At 40.2% G+C, this 22,246-nt stretch overlaps 1 protein-coding gene across 3 annotated transcripts in view; it reads right to left on the bottom strand.

The window, feature by feature from the left end:
- The window catches only part of LOC148350005 (5-hydroxytryptamine receptor 4-like), a 62,000-nt gene that overhangs the window by 7,255 nt on the left and 32,499 nt on the right, over positions 1-22,246 (bottom strand). For all 3 annotated transcript variants that reach the window (XM_088320043.1, XM_088320040.1, XM_088320042.1), the window contains 2 exons: positions 19,802-19,955; positions 12,613-13,280 (listed from right to left, as the gene is read on the bottom strand). In XM_088320043.1, coding sequence (XP_088176169.1) covers positions 12,613-13,280; positions 19,802-19,955 — 822 coding nt within the window. The remainder of the gene's footprint in view (positions 1-12,612; positions 13,281-19,801; positions 19,956-22,246) is intronic.

The raw sequence follows: 22,246 nt of genomic DNA, 5'->3' as shown, positions 1-22,246 counted from the left end.
CAACTCCAGTTTCAATTCATTCAGGCTGAGTTGAGATCCAGGTCAGTGCAGGAAACATACATATATGGTCTGATTCTTGACCAGACTTGGCAAACATCTTGTGCCTTTAAGGCCCAGGCAGATGTTTTGAGTATCGGGCACATCATACTTAACACTTTGAATATATGAGCGCTTAAATGCATAAAACACTGTATAGCTTTGCTAGCTTAAGGCAATATATTTTCTTGCTAGCCTCTTGTAGTGATGTGTTGTAACCGTGAATTAGATTTTCACAATTTGCTGCTTTTTAGAGTACCGTAAATTCCGGACTATTGCGTGCTAACTTTACTTTGCGAGAGTTATGCTAGCGCGTTTTCGTATAAGGGAGCGTGGAACGAGGTCTACATGACAAAGTATCTTTCCCAGACCAAAGGAGGACGACTTTGATGACATCAGCTATGAGGAGGAAGATGAGGACGGCTTACCGTGATTTCTACATATACAGTATGTTGTTTTTTTAACAGACCCGTTTACTGTGTTGCGAGCGTGTTGCTAGTAGCGTTTTGCTACCCTTCACAGGCACGGTTTGGGATGAAAGTTATAATATTATCATTTAAGCTTTGAAAACTCTCTCGGTGTACCGTCTTTCTTTCTAAATGTGTGTAACCATGTATAATATGTATTTGGAACTATATATTTTTGTAATGTATTTATTTTAGAAACTTATTCTGATATGTTTTGTACGGGCAAATGAGAAAGAAGGGGCGGGGCAAACACGGGCTGACGGGAAGTGGAGTAAAGGTGAGACGTGTTTGTGGATGCGGCCGACAATAGTGGATATATATTTTTCCTACCCTTACCTTTGGAAATATACACTTTTTTCCTTGGATTACTTTCAACGGGCACCTGGACTCCGGAGGTCTGCATTAAATGTTAAGTACCGGTATCATTTTTTGTTTATTTTGACGGCTGTGTTTTTTGGTCTGTATCGGGAATGGGTTAATTTCGTGTTTGTATTGCGTTTTTTCAATGTGGGCGCATGCGGCTAATATACAGGTGCGGCTTGTGTATGTACAAAATCGGTTTTTCCCCCGAAATGTGGCGGGTGCGGCTTATAATCAGGTGCACTCTATAGTCCGGAATCTACGGTATGTCAGCAGGGTTTAATAGAAACACCAACATATATTTAGAAATAACTCATATTAAGGTTAATTTGAGTTGGGCGAAAATGGGCTTCATCCATCCATCCATTCATATCCTCAGTAAGGTTGTGCGAGTGCTGGAGACCATCTCGGCCATTGTCAGGCATTGGGCAGGTAACATCCTGAACCGGTTGCCAGCCAGTCGCAGGGCAAAAAGGGACAGACAACTCACTCGCTCACTCCAAGGGACAATTAGGACGGGCCAATTAACCTGAAATGCATGTTTTGGGAATGAGGGAGGAAAAGCAAACACGGGGAGAACACGCAAACTCCCCACAGGAAGGCTGGTAGCTGGATTTGATCCCACGACCTTGGAAATGTGCCACGGACGTGTGAACCACTCAGCCGCTGTGCCGCCCGAAAATAGGCTCAGTAAACACAGCGACATCTTCGTTAAAAAAAAGCATTGTGCATTTACATATATAATCGACAGTTCTAAAAAAAATAATTCATAGAAAAATAAATAAATCATGTACAATATCATATGTGCTTTGTAAAGACGTTGTTCGTCAATAATACAATGCTGTATTTTTTTGTGCTATATTTATTTGCTATTGGTCCCCAGTCTTGTAGTGCTGCTAAAGGGAGAGGCAAAAACATGATAACCATGGGAACGAAGCTTGGGATGATCAAGAAATACCAATCACTACAAATAGAAGATACTTTCTTTTAATGACCTTATCATTTATTTGGTAAATTTCATAGTCAGCTAACCATGTGATCCCTGAGGAAGGTCATGCATCAAAACTAATCTGAGCTCTCTGGCTATACATCTAGGTAGCGGAACTATGATTTATGTATAATAAAATCAACTAGCCGGTTAGTCATACATTTTGTTTAACTACTACACTTTTTGGGACTAATAAATGGAGCTGGCAAGCTTGGACTAAGTTCAGCTAACTTGATGGACTTATCTAGGCACATATATAAAGCTAGCTAGATAGCTAGCACTAGGTTCCGCTAACTTCCTAGGCTTGTCAGGATGAATAGATAAGGCTAACTAGCTAGTACTACATTTAGCCAACTTGCTGGACTTGTCAGGATGAGTATTCAACACTAGCTTGCTAGCACTTAGTTTAGCTAACTTGCTAAACTTGTCAGGATGAATATATAAGGCTAACTAGCTAGTACTACATTTAGCCAACTTGCTAGACTTGTCAGGATGAGTATTCAACACTAGCTTGCTAGCGCTTAGTTTAGCTAACTTGCTAGACTTGTCAGGATGAGTATTCAAGTCATGAATACTGGATAGTGGACAGAAAAAGAACAATGAAGTTTACCTGGATCTTCAGGATTAAATAAAGCTAGCAACCTTGCATTAGGTTCAGCTAACTTGCTAGACTTATCAAGGTACATATATAAAGCTAGCTAGCAAGCAATAAGTTCAGCTAACTTGCAAGACTTGTCGGGATGAGTATTCAACATTACCTTGCTCGCTGTAAGTTTAGCTAACTTCCTAGACTTGTCAGGATGAGTATTCAACGCTAGCTTGCTAGCACTTGGTATAGCTAACTTGGTAGACTTGTCAGGATGAATATACAAGACTAGCTACCACTAAGTCCAGCTAACTTAGAAGACTTGTCAGGATGAATATATATAAGGCTAACCAGCTAGTACTACATTTAGCTCACTTACGAGACTTGTCAGGATGAATATATAAGGCTAGCTACCACTAAGTTCAGCTAACTTAGCACACTTATCAAAATTAATATATAAAGCTAACTAGCTAGTACCAAGTTTAGCCAACTTGCTAGACTTATCAGGATGAGTATTTAACGCTAGCTTGCTAGCACTCAGTTTAATTAACTTGCTAGAGTTGTCAGGATGAATATATAAGGCTAGCTACCACTAAGCTCAGCTAACTTAGTAAACTTCTCAGGATGAATATATAAGGATAACCAGCTAGTACTACATTTATCTCACTTAGGAGACTTGTCACGATGACTATATAAGGCTAGCTACTACTAAGTTCAGCTAACATAGTAGACTTAACAAAATGCATTTTTAAGGCTAGCTACCACTAAGTTTAGCTAACTTAGTAGACTTGTCAGGATAAATATATAAGGCTAACCAGCTAGTACTACATTTAGCTCACTTACGAGACTTGTCAGGATGAATATATAAGGCTAGCTACCACTAAATTCAGCTAACCTAGTACACTTTTCAGGATGAATAGATAAGGCTTACTAGCTAGTACTTCATTTTGCTCACTTACGAGACTTGTCAGGATGAATATATAAGGCTAGCTACCACTAAATTCAGCTAACTAGTACACTTTTCAGGATGAATATATAAGGGTTAGTAGCTAGTGCTTCATTTAGCTTACTTACGACACTTGTTAGGATGAATATATAAGGCTAGCTTTATATAAGTTCAAGGAACTTAGTAGACTTATCAAAACGAATATATAAAGCTAACTAGCCAGTACTACATTTAACCAACTTCCTAGAATTATTAGGATGAGTATTTAACGATAGCTTGCTACCACTAAGTTTAGCTAACTTAGTAGACTTGTCAGGATAAATATATAGGGCTAACCAGCTAGTACTACATTTAGCTCACTTACGAGACTTGTCAGGATGAATATATAAGGCTAGCTACCACTAAATTCAGCTAACCTAGTACACTTTTCAGGATGAATAGATAAGGCTTACTAGCTAGTACTTCATTTTGCTCACTTACGAGACTTGTCAGGATGAACATATAAGGGTTTGTAGCTAGTGCTTCATTTAGCTTACTTACGAGACTTGTCAGGATGAATATATAAGGCTAGCTACCACTAAATTCATTTAACTAGTACACTTTTCAGGATGAATATAAGGAACTTAATAGACTTATCAAAACGAATATATAAAGCTAACTAGCCAGTACTACATTTAACCAACTTCCTAGAATTATTAGGATGAGTATTTAACGATAGCTTGCTAGCACTAAGTTTAGCTAACTTGCTAGAATTATCAGGATGAATAAATAAGGCTAGCTACCACTAAGATCAGCTAACTTAGCAGACTTATCAGGATGAATATATAAGGGTTAGTAGCTAGTGCTTCATTTAGCTTACTTACGAGACTTGTTAGGATGAATATATAAGGTTAGCTTTATATAAGTTCAAGGAACTTAGTAGACTTATCAAAACGAATATATAAAGCTAACTAGCCAGTACTACATTTAACCAACTTCCTAGAATTATTAGGATGAGTATTTAACGATAGCTTGCTAGCACTAAGTTTAGCTAACTTGCTAGAATTATCAGGATAGGATGAATAAATAAGGCTAGCTACCACTAAGATCAGCTAACTTAGCAGACTTATCAGGAGGAATACTTGAAGCTAGCTCATTCATTTTGAACTCAAACTAGCCGGAGTCGAGAGACTTGTTACGTGCAGCTTTTTATGTCCTTGCATCAACAACGAGGGAATCCCAAATTTGTGTTTTGATCCATCGGAAGCGCCGGCGGCGTGGGACAATAAAACCAGAGAGACAAACACAGGATATGCGAGAAGTGTGTGTGTGTTCCTTTCATTTGCTTCTAACAACAGCAAATAATCCAATTTAGCTCTTATCTGCTTGGCTTTTGGACTCGCAGTAGAGAGGACGGACGATAGGGAAACGTTTTCCCACAAGAACATGAGGTTTAAATCACGCCGTAAAAACCCACTGTTCTGATCCCCAACAATATTTTTACAGTTGTATGCTAGTTTTTTTTTTAAGTAAAATAAAAAGTGTGAAAAAAGAAAAAAAATCAAATGATCGTGTTACCGTATTTTCATGAGCACGTGAAAGAGTCCAGTCTCTGTAGCTGGTTCTATTTCTGTATTTAACACTAAACAAGGCGCACAGCACGATCGGGTGCGGGTGCCCTCTGCAAATGTTCCTCTGCGTCTTATAGAAATCAAACGCAGAAATCATTCAATTGAGGAAAAGCAAAGTTTTGGATTGAATTCATTTTGGGGAGGGAGGGGGGGGGGGCAACTCTAGACTAACTGTTAAATACCCTATGGCATTAGCATCCATGACTACTTACGCCAACAATACATTGTATGTGACGTCACATGTCCTCTTCTGCCACACGATTTGAAGAAAGTCAGACACTTTGATGTGCGCCTTATGCTCGCTTACGAGACTCTCTCTCTCTCTCTCTCTCTCTCTCTCTCTCTCTCTCTCTCTCTCTCTCTCTCTCTCTCTCTCTCTCTCTCTCTCTCTCTCTCTCTCTCTCTATCATTCCCTTTCTCTCTCTTTTCAAAGAAGCTCCTGCTCTCTCACTCCTTCCTTCTCCCACTCTTTCTCTCTCTCTTTCACTCTCTGTATCTCTCTTTTTCTCTTCCTTTGTTGGCTCTTTCTCCTTCTCTCTGTCTTTTAACCTCTTTTGCTCCAACTTTCCTTCCTTTTCTCTCTTTTCTCTTTTTCTCATCCTACCTTTCACGTTTTTTTTTTCTATTTTCTATTTTCTCTCCTTCTGTGGTTCTATTTCTCTTTGGATTTCTTTCTTCCTCTCTCTTTCTTTTCCCCCTCTCTCACGACTTTTTAATCTCTTTTGTTTCTCACGCCCTCTCCCTTTCTCGCTCTTTTTCTTTCTTTGTCCCGCCCTCTCTCCTTTTCCCTCCCTCTTTCTCTTATTTCTTTATCTCTCTTTTTCTTTCTCTTTAATCCACTCGTCCGGCCCCCGACAGAATGTTTGTTCTATCTTGTGGCCCCCGAGTTAAAATGAGTTTGACACCCCTGTTCTAAACGACCCGCAAGCTAATTTTGGGCTAATTGAATATAAAAAAAAAATGCTAACCATACCTCCTCCCACAAAGTGTCCTGTAGCCTTTTTCCTGGTGTCTTTCTAGGTTTCTGGGACACAAAGTCCCTTCAGTGTTAGATTGGATTCTTTTCAGATAAGAACTCTGAACCGGTTGCAACGCAACATGTGTGTCTTTTTAAATCTCCATTTTTTTTCCTCATAAGTCTTTTTACAAAGTGGCTCACTTGTGGCCCCGTCCAATGTTCCCTGTAATTTTCCAGGGGTCTGAGCGTTCACACAACGTCGGTGAGCAGCGCTTGAAACAACAGTGAGCAACCATAATCCCAAGTGTGGCAAGATAATCAATTATCAAACATGTCCAAAACTTGACATCAAGTTACATTTTGCTGAGTTTCCGGCAATGCAAAATTATTTTTCTCTTTTGAATGAATTGACTCGTGTACTATTGCAAAGGTTGTACGGCCTACAAACGTTGTTTGTTCTTACAATTCTTTCACAAGATATCTATTTCATTTTATTTCCTGATATATTTTGTCGCATAATATTAACATTTTGGGGGGCTTATTTCGTCGGTTGTAAGATACAGAACTGTACTTAATCACATATTTTAGTGGAAGTACAATGTTGGCAACAAGATTCACTTGATATCATTGGAAATTATTTGAATGCAACACAAACTTTTTCTTCTTTTTTCCATGTGTTTTTCTACTTTTTTTAAATTCCTTTAAAAAAAATCTCATTGTGTTTATTTTTTCCGAGATGTTACTTTTTTCTTTTTGTTCTCTATTTGCATTTTTCCTACATTTCTTTCTTTTCTTTTTTTCTGTTTTTTTCAAAATTTTTCCTTCTTTTTTTCTCAGCTTTTCACTACTTTTTCATTTTGGTATTTTTTTCTTTTTTGTTCTATTCCCCCCTTCCTTTAAGTCATGTTGTGCATTGTTTTACATAATATTTGGTCATGTTGGGATTAAAGAAGCAAAAACAACCTGAAGAGCCGTTTAGGACCCGAAAGAGCCGGTTCATTTTAGTGAGCCGAGCCGAAGAAGCCGGTTCTCGACAAACTCTACTAACTTTACTCAACTTCGTTCTCCTTCGACTCGACTTCAAAATACCGCATTTAGGACACAACGTCACGGGAAGCCGTGTATTTTTACCTTGATGCACTGTAACTTTGACTTAAGTCGCTTCTTAATAAGTAATTTTGAGCCCTCATTTTTGTGCGCCGGCTAGATTTTCTTGTGCGCCGAGAATGTGCGAGCAGTGCGCAATTGCGCACGCGCGCAGCTTAGAGGGAACACTGGCCCCGTCCCCTCAATTGCATTGAAATTAGTCTCACATTTTTCGCGCCGGCGTTCTTAATGAGATGATCTGCCGGGGACGAGCCGGGATGCGGTGCGGGTAATTCCCCAACGATGGGAACGCGCGATAGCGCAAAAACTCTGAGCCTCCGTCGGGAGCTTGGCAAGAGATGTGATGCAACCGGCGCACTTAAAATCGAGTTAGGCTTTGTTTTAGCGCCGCGTGTTGTTTTGGGCCGCCGTGTCTCGACAGGCCGTCGGTCAGCTGAGGCCACGTCCCGTTAATCACGAGACCCCAAAGAGTGCATTACCAGTTTGCGGAATATCAAAAACATTTAAGAGATCTGTGTTCACACATACAATGACGCTAAATTGGAATATACGGTACAAGCAAAATAGCACGATAGAAGATTGGATTGGGCTGCTTGGAGTGGTCGGTGGTTGGTAGATGCAGTACCCAATTTTGCCGTCACAGGGAGTTAGAGACCCAACGAATGCAGACATCACGAAAGCAGATGTTTATCTGTATTTATTGGGGGGTTCCGGGGGCGGCAGTGGCTCAGGAGGTAGAGCGCTCGTCTTGGGATCAAGAGATCGCAGTTCAAATCCCATCTTCTCCGTGTTACATGTCGAAGTGTCCTTGGGTAAGACACTGAGCCCCCAATACCCCCAATACCCCCAATAAGCAGGTTAGCGCCTTACATGGCTGCACGGCCGCTATTGGGAAATGTGAAGCACACTGTAAAGCGCTTTGGAAAGTCTTGACTTGAAAAGCGCTTTATAAATGCTAATCATTTCATTTCATTTTATTTCATAAAACCTATCTAAAGACAGACCCAGAGGCCTTAAGTACTACTGTGTGAAATTTCACAAAAATCTGTTCACCTGTTTTGGAGCCTATAAGCAACAAACGAACACACAGACACCAAACGGGATTTATGAAGTACTTTAGAACTATTTTACTGTTCTATAATTTAATATACTATTCTACTTTTGGCACAGAATACAATGGCACTAGTTTTCACCGAAAAGATGCCGCTAATAGTAGAGAGTAATACGCTTATACGCGGGGGTGTATTAGAAAACAACACAAATCTTTGGCTGGAAGAAGATAGCATATTTTGCCCTAATCGGGTTAATTTTCAAAATATAAGATGATGCAAATGATGGGCATCACTGAGGACACAGGTTTTTGGAGTAGAAGAAGACTGTCATGTCCAGCATGGTCGCTGTGGCGACCGGCTGGCCCCGCCCCCTTGGCACCGGCTGTAGCAGATTTTCTAATTTGCGTGAGTGCTTCTTAAGGGCGGGTTTTGGGGATTGCCGGTTGCGGGTTCATTGCATTTATTTGCATTATTCTGTTCTGTTTGACTTGAGGAAACCTGTACTTGCCCGTTCTGAGTAAAAGCCTGTTTTGTGAGTATTCCTAGTCTGAGTTCCTGTTTGCCTGTAAGGTCTGTTTTTGTCCCTGAGTGTTGGACGACTTTTATTTCCTTAATAAAAGTAACTGATCGTTAACGCGAATGAGTTCACCTTTCCTGCCTCCGATCTGGTCCGGTCCCCTGACAAAGACGGCGTTTGATTTTGGCGATTTTGTCACTAGTTTTTGATGTAAAAGAGGACAAAGCTCATTTTTGGCGTGCTAGCAAACGGTGTTAGTTGTTGATTTAGACAAAGATGGTGATTTTGACAAAAAATACTGCGCTTGCCAACCATGTCTCAAAATACACAATTCTTCATTATTATATCACTACAGCACAGATGCAAGAGTTCAAGCAAGCCATTTTTTCAAACATTTTTTCAAACGTTACCATTGCAACTCATCATAAACGCAAGATTTTCAGACAGAAAGAAGAAAAAAGCTGACGAAATCGGAGCAAGAGGGAGAGAGATTTAGAAGATTTTGCTTTCAATCAAACAACAATAAATTCCGCACGTCTCATAATAAGTCAGGCGGAGAAGTTTATACTACGGCGGTTTGTGTTTTTCCTCCGAGAGCTGCATAAAACAAGAGAGTTTTACCCAACCAAATCTGGATTAAACTGCTTAAAAATGGTCTCTCTTGAGCAGTGTTCCCTCTAAACTGCTCGCACAAGAAAATCTAGCCAGCGCACAAAAATGAGGGCTCAAAATTACTAATTAAGAAGCGACTTAAATCAAAGTTACAGTGCATGAAGGTCAAAATACACGGGTTCCCACGACGTTGTGTCCTAAATGCGGTATTTTGAAGTCGAGTCGAAGTAGAACGAGGTTGAGTAAAGTTAGTAGAGTTTGTCAAGAACCGGCTTCTTCGGCTCGGCTCACTATAATGAACCGGCTCTTTCGGGTCCTAAACGGCTCTTCAGGTTGTTTTTGCTTCTTTTATCCCAACATGACCAGATATTATGTTGGATGATGATGGACAAACAGAGTCGGTGGATACAACTGGAATGATTGATGTTTGATCTTACATTACACATAGTCCAGTGTTTTTCCCGAATTGCTCCAGTCCACATATTGAATGGATTTGGGAGTACAGTCCATAAACATGCCCGATTAAAGTCGCCGTCGACGATAAAGCTCCGTCGGGGTGTGCAAGCTGCTGTTTATTGATAGCAGCGGGCAGGAGATTTAGCGCTATGCTAACGTTAGCATCCGGTGAAACGGTTAGCAGTGGAACGTAAACAGCAAACACAAAGACCACAGTTAACTCTCCCGGTGCATAGAAGTGTCTGCACGATACTGCTAGAAACTCCATATCGAGTTAATATGAGTTTCATCATGAGTTAAGGTTTTGTTGGTAGTATACAAAATCATGCATGGACTTTCTCCCTCATATCTTTTAGATTTAATTTCCCTTTACGTTCCTGCACGGAAAACGATGGTCTACTAGTGATCCCAAGAGCCAAGAAGAAATCCACAGGTTAAAGAACGTTCTCCATTCAGGCCCCGGTGTTGTGGAATGCTCTTCCCCCAGAGATTCCATCTGCAACCTCAGTGGAAATCTTTCAATCTAAACTTAAAACAAACTTCTATTCTATAGCATATGAATAACCTATATTTTATGTTGAAAATATCTGTGTATTATTTGCCCTCATGTAGCTTTTAGATCAGGGGATGTGTCATAGTAATCTATGGTTTGCAATAATCAGTGGTCTGTGCAGCCCTTTGAGACTCTTTGTGATTAAGGGCCAAACAAATAAACATGACTTGACTATTATCCAGACTGCGCTGAGATCTGTTTCCAATCTGAATCAGATTATGTCGTGTCCTCACTTAACATCAAAGATGTCGTAGATGCAAATTCAATGTCACGGGAAGACGATGACGCGCCGAGTCGTGGCGTTTTATGTTCCCGAGCAGAAAAGTGAAACAAATGAAGAGCCCGGATCATTTTATTCAAATTTGGGAGGCGGCTTAATGTTTAACATGTGCTTTTATTGTGAAATTTTGGCGCAGATCAAATCCCAAAGATAGCACGCACCAATCAAAGGGGAGATCTAAGTGGGTCATGACCATGTAAGAAGAGAACAAGCATTGCTTCAAAGACATTCAAGACATGAGGACAATATAAATGTGTTACACGATAATAAGTCAAGCCATGTTTAATAGTGACACCCTTAATCACAAGGGAACTCAAAGAGCTGCACAGACCACAGACTATTATGACACCATCCCCTGATCTAAAACCTACATGAGGGCAAGGAAAAACTCAAAACCTCGAGTCATGTTAATTTGTGACACCCTTAATCACAAGGAGCCTCAAAGAGCTGCACAGACTACAGATTATTATGACACCATCCCCTGATCTAGAATCCACATGAAGGCAAGGGAAAACTCAAAAACCTCAAGTCAAGTCAAGTCATGTTTATTTGTTTGGCCCTTAATCACAAGGAGTCTCAAAGAGCTGCACAGACTACAGATTATTATGACACCATCCCCTGATCTAAAATCCACATGAGGGCAAGGGAAAACTCAAAAACCTCAAGTCATGTTTATTTGTGAGGCCCTTAATCACAAAGAGTCTCAAAGAGCTGCACAGACTACACACTATTACCGACTATTATGACACCATCCCCTGATCTAGAACCTACATAAGGGCAAGGAAAAACTCAAAAACCTCAAGTCAAGTCAAGTCATGTTTATTTATGATGCCCTTAATCACAAAGAGTCTCGAGGGGCTGCAGAGACCACTGATTATTGCAAACCACCGACTATCATGACACCATCCCCTGATCTAAAACCTACATGAGGGCAAGGAAAAACTCAAAAATCTTAGCATGAGGAAAATTAAGTCAAGTCAAGTCATGTTTATTTATGATGCTCTTAATCACAAGGAGTCTCAAAGGGCTGCACAGACCACTGATTATTGCAAACCACAGACTATTATGACACCATCCCCTGATCTAAAACCTACATGAGGGCAAGGAAAAACTCAAAAATCTTAGCATGAGAAAAAAATTAAGTCATGTCAAGTCATGTTTATTTATGATGCTCTTAATCACAAGGAGTCTGAAAGGGCTGCACAGACCACTGATTATTGCAAACCAAAGACTAATATGACACCATCCCCTGATCTAAAACCTACACGAGGGCATGGAAAAAACTTAAATACCTCAGCATGAGGAAAATTAAGTAATGTCATGTCAAGTCATGTTTATTTATGATGCTCTTAATCACACAGAATCTCAAAGGGCTGCACAGACCACTGTTTATTGCAAACGACAGACTATTATGACACCATCCCCTGATCTAAAACCTACATGAGAGCAAGGAAAAACTCAAAAACCACAACATAAGGAAAATAAAGCGACCTTGAGAAGAGACCGCACATGAGGTCATCCCCCTTCCAGGATGACCAGGATGAGGAAAGAATGAGCAGTAGCGGCAGTAGCTCAGGAGGTAGAGCGCTCGTCTTGGGATCAAGGGATCCCATTTCGAATTCTGGCTTGTCCGTGTTACATGTCGAAGTGTCCTTTGGTAAGACACTGAACCCCTAATACCCCCAATAAGCAGGTTAGCGCCTTACATGGCTACACGGCCGCTATTGGGAAATGTGAAGCACACTGTAAAGCGCTTTGGGAAGTCATTGACTTGAAAAGCGCTATATAAATGCAGATCATTTCATCATTTCATTTCAAAAATATTTTTGGGTGAGAAAAATGTGGAATAGTTTTCTAAAGTTTTTGGACACAGGTAAAGAGCATGCCATGTTGAACTGCATCCAAACCTAGCAAATCATTTCCTGAATCAATCACGTGGTACATGGGTGCTTCAAACTCATGGTTCATCTATACCTCGGAAAGTAATTCGTATAGATTCTATGCAGAAAACATTTCACAAGTTTAGAATTTGGGTAAACCTGGCCACATCACAGAATGGGTCCGACCTAAAGCGAGGCCCTCACCTGAGCGCCATGGAGGTCCCGTTGACGGATGGGGGCGAGCAGACTCCGTGAGCGGGTCCGCAAGAGAGGCTCCCGTGCCGCGCCCAGCGCTGGTCTCCGCAGCAAAGAATGACCAGGAAGGCTCTCCGGAAAGCTCGGTTGAGGAAGGCGTAGAGGAACGGGTTGAGACCCGAGTTGATGTAGCCCAACCACAGCCACGCCGTCCAGAGTTGCCAAGGCACCGAGTAATCGATGAAGGGGTCCACTACGTTAGTGACGAAAAACGGTGCCCAGCACAGGCAGAAGCAACCCATGATGACCGCTAAGGTCTTGGCCGCTTTAGTCTCCACCCGCATTCGGCTGTTGGCCGTCGGCGCCGGTTCAGGGAACAAGACTCCGTCAGGCGTCCGCAGGTGGTAGTGGTCTGCCGGATCTGAGGACAGGGAGGAACGGGCCGTGGCGACCCCTAGTCCTCCGGCACCGGCGGGGGCCGAGCCGGCACGCTGCAGCGTCTCAATCTGGCGTACGTGGCTCATAGCCGTCACGTAGATCCGCTGGTAAGCTAGCACCATTAGCGCTAGCGGCACGTAGAAGGCCACCGTGGAGCAAATCAGGGCGTAGGGACGGTTGACCAGGAACACGCAACTGGTCTCGTTGGAGCCGCCGGGCGGAGCGCGTCTCTCTTCGATCTGGAACCCCAACAGAAACCAGGATTTGCTTAGAAACATCAGAACTTCTAATATGACCATTTCCATACTCAAAAACACTACTGCTTTACACGTTAGGACAGTGGTTCTCTCTGATCCGTCTTAAAGACCCACCATGCCAACCTAATTACAAGCTGCAACCGGAATTTGACTCTGAAGTTATATACTATTTTATACGCTGTTTTATTCCACTTTTACTTGTCCTAAGTTTGACCTCAGCCTTGAGTGCATTTCTTAAGAAGGATGTCGTAAAACGCCTGTGATTTGGAACGTTTTGAATGATTTATCACCTCGCCTGGGGGGGTTAGAATGTGTGTGTCGTGCTCTGTCCGGAGGGTGATGACCTGAATATTTATATTTTTTGATACAAATCCTTCCCAATTAAGTTTTGAATAAACATGACAGTAATATGTAGATTACATTTTCAGTTACAGGAGGTTCTTCTCATTTGAATTTACCACTGGGAAACGCTACATGGCCCATAATTGATACGTGATCCTTGCAGCACTACATATTTCATAGTTCCTTGTTTAGGTGTAGCATGCACTTGTCCTCTTGGGCACGATCCATATATGACGCTTTATAGGACAATGCCGTACAAACTAATGTCAACTGCTGTTAACCACAAGAAGAAAAAAAAATTCAATGTGAGGCCACCAGAGAGAGAAACACGGCAACAATTCCAACAACTTACAGGCACGCCTCACAAAATGCACGCACTTTTCAATCATTGATTAAAATCCAAGCATGTTCAATGATTTTAAGCACCCATACGAACCATGCGAAGAAAGACACTAAAATATATTTATATTTCTGGGGGAAGTTTCATTCATCAAACCTAGTGGTATTAAAATAAGGCAGGGGATTTCCTATATTAATTTCCTATATTAAACATATCAGTATTGGTATCAATTTGGGTTTAAAAAAATGATATTTTCCTGAATAGACACAATCGAATGTCTTTATATGTCAAAGGGTAAAAACATGGTCTGGAAAAAAGAAAACAAATCTCAATAGAAACAATAAAATGTCTTAGTTTGGGGGCGAAATTTCACTTATCAAACGTATCGGTATTGGTATCTGTCTGGGGAGAAATATAAATTGTTCTCAATGGAGAAACATTCTGAGGCTGGGGGTGATTTCATTTCTCAAACCTAATGAAATGGGAATACAATTGTCAGGAACCAGAACAGGATCAGGACCCAAACGCGTGTCGTCCTCACACAAGCCTTTTATTTTACGGGAAATGGGGAGTCATGCACGCTAGGCAGCAGTCTGGCATGGAAAGACAGGAAGTCAGAGACCGACGAGATCGATCCCAATTGCCCCAGTTGATATCGGACAGATGGGGTCGATACCGGACAGGACGGGACGGACAGGATAGATAATGAATCAGGATATCGAAAATAAACAGGAGAAACTAGACGGGGACGAAAACTGGTGAAAATAATAAACAGGACCAAAACAGACGGAAACAAAACTGGAAACCGAAATTAAACAGGACAAAATAAACGGGAACAATACCGGACAGGAGATACAAACAGGAACAGGACCGAGTCGAAACCCACGTCTTGTGGGGCAGAAGTTCGTCGGCGGGCTGACAAAAAAAGCGTGACAGGACTGGGTTTAAATAGCAGGGAAGCCAATCTGTCAATGAGCCTGTCAATGGATGTTAATCTCTCAGAATTTCAGTCTAGTGAAAATAACTTGTTTTTATATCCCTAAATACAAAAACAATCTTTCATACACACACACACACACACACATAAAACAACGTTTCAATAATCAGTCTAATTAGATCTCTACGTTTATCAATCTTATATTCTTTTATTGTGAAGTCGTGCTCATGTGTGTACTGTTTTCACTGACGCATAATAAACCACGCCCGCCCTTTGGGCTCTCTCTTCCTTTTTCAACCAACTCGGGAGCCGTGAGTACTGCTGGTATCACGATGTAGTTTTTAACAATATATGTAATTTATCTGTGTAAATACAGCCACCAAAGAGTCTTAATAATGACTATCTCTGACAATCCGCAGCTGGCGACACACGGGCTGGGCCCATTGGGCGCCATGGCAACGGTGACAACAATTTAAGGAGGAAACTTTACATATATATCAAACGTATCAGTAGTGGTATCGGTTAAGAATCAAAATTGGAATCAATAGAGACACTAAAATATATTTAAATTTAGGAATAACAATTGGGAGAGGGGTAATTACTGTATTAAACATGAAAAATAGCATCCCTGTTGGTATCAATCTGGGAAGGAAGTGGTTTCGATCATCTGTAACTGGTTTGAGACAATCATTCCCACTCAACGTCTGCACAACCACAGAGTGTGAAACGGACGAGACGAGAGCGAGACGCTAAACTGACAGGAAATAAAAGTCAGAGAGCGTTTCACATTTTATGAGCTGAAATAAAAGGGTGTTTTTTTTTCTTTTACTGCAGGACGCCTGAGGTGACTCCGCAGTGCATGGACTGTTTCAGAAAGGTTTGACCGCGAAATGTTCAGGTTTTTTCGGACTATTCCAGCGTGTCCTTGTTTTTCGCATTGGGCAGGTGGAATCAAACCTGAAAGTTCGTAAATCTGGATGAGGCACTGTAGCACTTTGCCTCTCCGTCATCAAGGAATCGGAAAATTCGGGATTATCATCAGCATCGTTTACTTTCACATAAGTGAGATTATGATGCCTGTAAACACGGGAGCCATGAGTACTTTTGCTGCTGGTATCACGATATAGTTTTTAACAATATATGTATTTTATCTGTGTAAATACAGCCACCAAAGAGTCTTAATAATGACTATCTCTGACAATCCGCAGCTGGCGCCACACGGGCGGGGCCCATTGGGCACCATGGCAACCGTGACAACAATTTAAGGAGGAAACACACCCTTTAAAAAATTCCCAGACAAAATTTTGATTATTATTTAAAAAACAAAAACAAACATACATAGCTTATATATTGTTTAATTTCCATAAAAAGTATACATCTAAAAGTGAAAATAATTCAATGAAATTAGTTCATTGACTAAAAATGTATGTTATATAATTTAATTTTATGTTGTATTTATAAAAAATATAAAGAGAAATAAATGAATAAAAAAATTAGATATTTTAAATTAACAAATTATCTAATTTTTTTTGTTTATAAAAGTATGCATAAAATAAATGTGTATGAATTAATATATACATCAATAGATATGTATAAATAAAAATTATATCATATATATTTTTTTACATATATATACATATATCTATATACATCTATCTATATACATCTATATAGATATATATATATATATATATATATATATATATATATATACATCCATATAGATGTATATTGATCTCTCTCTCTCTCTCTCTCTCTCTCTATTAAATAAATATATATATATATATATATATATATATACACATATATCTATATAAATATTTTTTTACATTTATATATTATTTACATATATGTGTCAATCGATCTATATCTATCCATCTCTATCTATATCTATCTATATCTATATATCTATATATCTATATATCTCTAATCTGTATCTATCTATATCTCTATATCTCTAATCTATATCTATATCCATCTATATCTCTATATCTCTATATCTCTATATCTCTAATCTATCTCTATATCCATCTATATCTCTACCAGCTCAGTAGCCTAGATGGTAGGGCGCCCGCTTTGAGACTGGGAGGTCGCTGGTTCGCGCCTCGGCCGAGTCATACCTAAGACTTATAACATTGGTAAAAATGGCGGCGCCCTCTGTTGGCTGCGGCTGCATCGGCTCGCTACAATGGGTCAGGTGTATCGACATTTCGTTCTGTGTACATTGTTACAAAGAATGACAATACAAAGGAAATTATTATTATTATTATTATATTTCTAATCTATCTCTATATCCATCTATATCTCTATATCTCTAATCTATCTCTATATCCATCTATATCTCTAATCTATTTCTATCCCTAATATATATATATATATATATATATATATATATATCTGAGTCCCAAAAATAAACTTGTGCAATAAATGTAAAAACATATTTCTCAATATATAAAATTTAACAACGATTTTTTAAAACGTTTTTTTAATTCTTTATTTGAGAGATGCGACTCAAACCCGCTAGCTTTTGTCACACAAAAACCAAAAAGGGGAAGAGCTGTGAAGTAGTCTTCATTAGCCAAATCGAGCCTTTCCGATAAAAGCCTTTCCGCCACTTTGATCGAAAAGAGCAAACAAACTCAATTAGGAATTGCCGGCTCTCATCACATATCTCGCTTAATTCCCGTCACATGCGGCATCTTGTGACCTTCCCACAAACAATGTTCATTTTTTCAGATAAATAAGTCCATCTCTGACCTATTTTCCTGCTCCCGAATCACCTCGCTTGAAAGAAAGAGAAAAAACTCCTGAATTACTGTTGCGGTGCGGAAAAGATTGAAAACGTTATTACAAAGACAAACACAAAGCCTCTGGGATTTGAATTGCCTTCGCCCGGGAGAATATCGTCCTCTTTAAAGAGGACGGATCTTGAGTTCCGAAGCTTCGGTGTTTTTCGACCATCTCCTGACGACCGATGTTCCCTGTAATATTCCCCGGGTCTGAGCGTTCACACAAAGTTTGTGAGCAACGCTTGAAACAACAGTGGGCAACGGCAATCCCAAGTGTGGCAACTAAGTCATTATCAAACATGTCCAAAACTTGACATCAACTTACATTTCGCTGAGTTTCTGGCAATGCAAATAAAGTTTTCTCTTTTGAATGAATTGACTCATGTACTATTGCAAAAGTTGTACGATTGCCTACAAACGTCGTTTGTTCTTACAATTCTTTCACAAGATATCCATTTCTTTTTATTTCCTGATTTATTTTGTCGCATAGTATTAACATTTTTGGGGTTTATTGAGTCGGTTTTAAGATACAGAACTGTGCTTAATCACATTTTTTTAGTGGAAGTACCATGTTGGCAACAAGATTCACTTGATATAATTGGAAATGATTTGAATGCAACACAAACTTTCTTCTTTTTTCCGTGTTTTTTTTTCTACTTTTTTAAAAATTCCTTTAAAAAAAAAAATCTCATTATGTTTATTTTTTTCGAGCTGTTACTTTTTCTTTTTGTTCTCTATTTACTTTTTTCCTACATTTCTTTCTTTTTTTCTGGCTTTTTTTTCTAAATGTTTCCTTCTTTTTTCTCTTTCTTTTTTTTTCCCTCAGTTTTTCACTACTTTTTCATTTGGGTATTTTTTTCTTTTTTGTTCTATTCCCCCATTCCTTTAAGTCATTTTGTGCATCATTTTACACATTATTTGGTCGTGTTGGGGTTAAAGAAGCAAAAACAACCCGAAGAGCCGTTTAGGACCCGAGAGAGCCGGTTCCTTTATGTGAGCCGAGCCGAAGAAGCCGGTTCTCGAAAAACTCTACTGACTTTACTCAACTTCGTTCTACTTCGACCTTGACTTCAAAATACCGCATTTGGAACACAGCGTCAGGGGAACCCGTGTATTTTTACCTTCATGCACTGTAACTTTGACTTAATTGGCTTCTTAATTAATAATTTTGAGCCCTGATTTTTGTGCGCTGGCTAGATTTTCTTGTGCGCTGAGAATGTGCGGGCAGTGCGCGATTGCACACGTGCGCAGCTTAGAGGGAACATTGCTGACGACAAACTAAGTGTCATGTTCTTTTCTTTGTTTATAATCTTGTTTTATCATTATCTATAACAGGGGTCAGAAACATTTTCGGTGTAGAGTGCCACTTTCAAATTTTCTTGTAAATCGGTGTGCCACACCAAGATTAATGACTCGCACAAGAATTTTTGTACATCCAACAGAGCTGTCATTTTACCCCAGTCCACATGGATGTACATTGAAATTCTATAACTGACCAATTTTATCTTCCACTATTCTTGTTTATCAACTAACTAAAAATCAAAACTTGAAACACACACACACCTTTAATGTGCTTTGCCATGCAGTGAGCAATGTGATAGCTTGCTTCAGTGGTGGCGTTTGTTGCAGTGACAAATGTTTTCAGAGTTTGTGTTTGCTGTACCTGGACACAGCGCGTTTTAATGTCTCCGCCTTTCCAGACTCGTCCTTGAAATCATGTTCATGTTTTGTCTCGTAATGACGTTTACCTCTTGATGTGCAAAGTACAGAGCTCTTGAGGCATAATGCACAAAACAGCAGGGTAATTTTTTGCACAAAGCCTCAGTCATCTGTCCATGCTGGCCATGTGGGAGGGTTAAAACAGATTTCTCCTCCTCTTCGAGAAACCGTGCAGACACCGAATCATAATTTAATCAAGAGAAAAAAAGACCCCCATCCCCTCAGCTAAGGCCCCTGTGGGAATGTTTTTTTTCCTACTATGTGGCCCCTGAGTTAAATGAGTTTGGAAACCTCTGCTTTATACCATACAACACCGATTTATTTCCTGAAATTAAACTGTATTTTGCGTCTTCATTTACAGGATCACGGCACTTACTATCTCCTCAATGCCGATGGCGTTCCAGCTTTGCATGATGGGTAGGAAGGAAATAAAGGTGGGGATGAGCCAGCAGCCTGCCAACATTACTGCTACTCTCAGAGGCGTCATCTTGTGGCGATATACCAGCGGCTGGCAGCAGATGGCGTAATACCTGGAATGCAAAAAGTCAATGTACTGGTAAACCCCATTAAAAAAGGAGTTAAAAATAAATTATTAAAATAATAATTTTGCATTTCAATATAATGTTAACATTTGAAAGGAAACACAAATTAGTAAATGGTTGATCATATAATTAAATTCTCAAATGAAATCAAATATTTTCACTTATTCAACGCCATTACATAAAAATACGTTTTCAGAAGCAAGAACGTAAAAATAAGTTTTTATTTAAAACTAAACTATTCTAAAGGCTTTGGCACTGCTGATAGGTAAGTATCAAACCTCTGGAGATGATTTCAATTTGAAAAATTACCGCTGGATGGTAGAAATCGCTTTTATCATATCTCTGTCCACACATCAATAAACATCCACTTCCTTGTGTTGCTTCCTCTATTCAGCAATTGAGAGTGTTGTGGGTAGCTCCCCTGAGTGACTGAAATCGTGTGATCATATCTTGAAAAGTTCTTGCAATAAAATGTTATTTTGCATAAAAAATGCCTTTGTGTTTATAGAATGCATTGTTTAGATGTTGGAGGTATAAAAAAATATAAATATATGTAAAAAAAAAAAAAAGCACCAAAGTGAAAGGTCTGCTTGAAAGGCCTCCTTTCACAAAAAGCCGTTTTCCTCAAAGTATTTGACGTTTTCAAAGTTTATTCTTAAAAAAAAAAACGACTGAATATATTCCTTTTGTTGGCCTTTCACAGGACTTTTATTTTCCACTTCCGGGGAAATTCCTCGATTCCTTGGACAACTGGGAATCTTGGAGATCTGAGTGGTGAGCTACCCGGACCAAGAATCCAGCCAATATTTGATTCATTATAGAGCTCTGCATCAAGGTTGCGGTAGGAATTGGACTTTGATCTTGATTATGGAATCATGAAACTGAAAAACAAGCGATACCCGTAGATTTGGGATTATCTGAACTGGGAAACATCAGAAGTGTGTTTTCTTTGCTTATTTGATGAACCTTCTTGTTATTCATTTGACATTTGAAGTGTATTATTGTGTGACTTTAAATTCTGACACAAAACAGATTTGGGTCCATTCGATCAGTGCGGGTAAATGTAAATTTTGTGAGTAACAATAAGTTATCACCCGAAATGAAGAGTAGAGGACCAGTCATCAACTTGAAATAGAAATAAAACAGGGTTAGTAAACCAAGATTAAATAAACTGATTTCTCATCCAACAAGTCAAACCAGATAGGAGTGTTCTCTTACTATAATCAGTGTCTGAAATAACGTCACCGCTTATCCTCAGTAGGGTCGCGGGGGTGCTGGAGCCCATCCGAGCAATCATCAGGCAGTGGGCAGGGGACACCCTGAACTGGTTGCCAGCCAATCGCAGGGCACACGGGGACAGACAACTCACTCGCCCATTCACACCTAGGGACAATTTGGACCGGCCAATTCACCTGAAATGCATGTTTTTGGAATGTGGGAGGAGAGCCCGGAGGAAAACCCACGCAAGCACGGAGAGAACATACAAACTCGGCACAGGAAGTCTGGAGCTGGATTTGAACCCACGCAGGAGGTTCCCAAGACATGAACTGTGCCGCACATGCGCTAAACACTGCGCCGCCGTGCTGCCGTTGGCTGACAACTTTCTCAAGAAAAAAAAAAAAAAAACTATTTCGAAATCTTTCGGTTAGGAAATTTCGGAATTTCGGTTCGTTTGGCAAATTGCATACTCGCCAGCCAATCAGAAGCCTGCATCGAGTAACTTCGTGCTTCCGGACTTTACCGAGCGTTATAAGGTCGTGCATTTGCATATCTTTTTCCAAAGTAGACGCACAGAGAACACAAGAAAAATGGAGAAGTGGTTAGGAATCAAGCCAAAACCTCAGCCCCAGAAGAAAGAATCAAAAGAAGCGAACAAAATTGATGACGCTACAAAACGTAAACGTACATTCGCCCTGACATCACATGTGATGAAGACCATGGAGCGGCTGCTGCTGCACCACCTGAGGCTACAGGTCCGTCACGCCATCGACCCACTGCAATTTGCTTACCAGGAGAAGGTGGGAGTGGAGGATGCTATAGTATACATGTTACACCGATCCCTCTCTCACCTGGATAGGGCGAAGGGGGCTGTGAGGATTACATTTTTGGACTTCTCCAGTGCCTTCAATACCATACAGCCTCTGCTACCGAGTAGGAAACTGACAGAGATGGGAGTTAGCTCACACCTTGTAGAATGGATTACTGACTACCTGACAGGCAGACCCCAGTATGTGAAACAGGGGGGGCTGTACATCGGACACTGTGGTTAGCAGCACAGG

This window comes from Urocampus carinirostris, chromosome 16 (genome assembly GCF_059441175.1).
Source record: "Urocampus carinirostris isolate Australia breed hairy pipefish chromosome 16, RoL_Ucar_1.0, whole genome shotgun sequence".
NCBI classification, from domain to species: Eukaryota; Metazoa; Chordata; class Actinopteri; order Syngnathiformes; family Syngnathidae; genus Urocampus; species Urocampus carinirostris.
The sequence above is the reverse complement of the archived record's forward strand: the minus strand, read 5'-3'. Positions and strand labels throughout refer to the sequence as shown.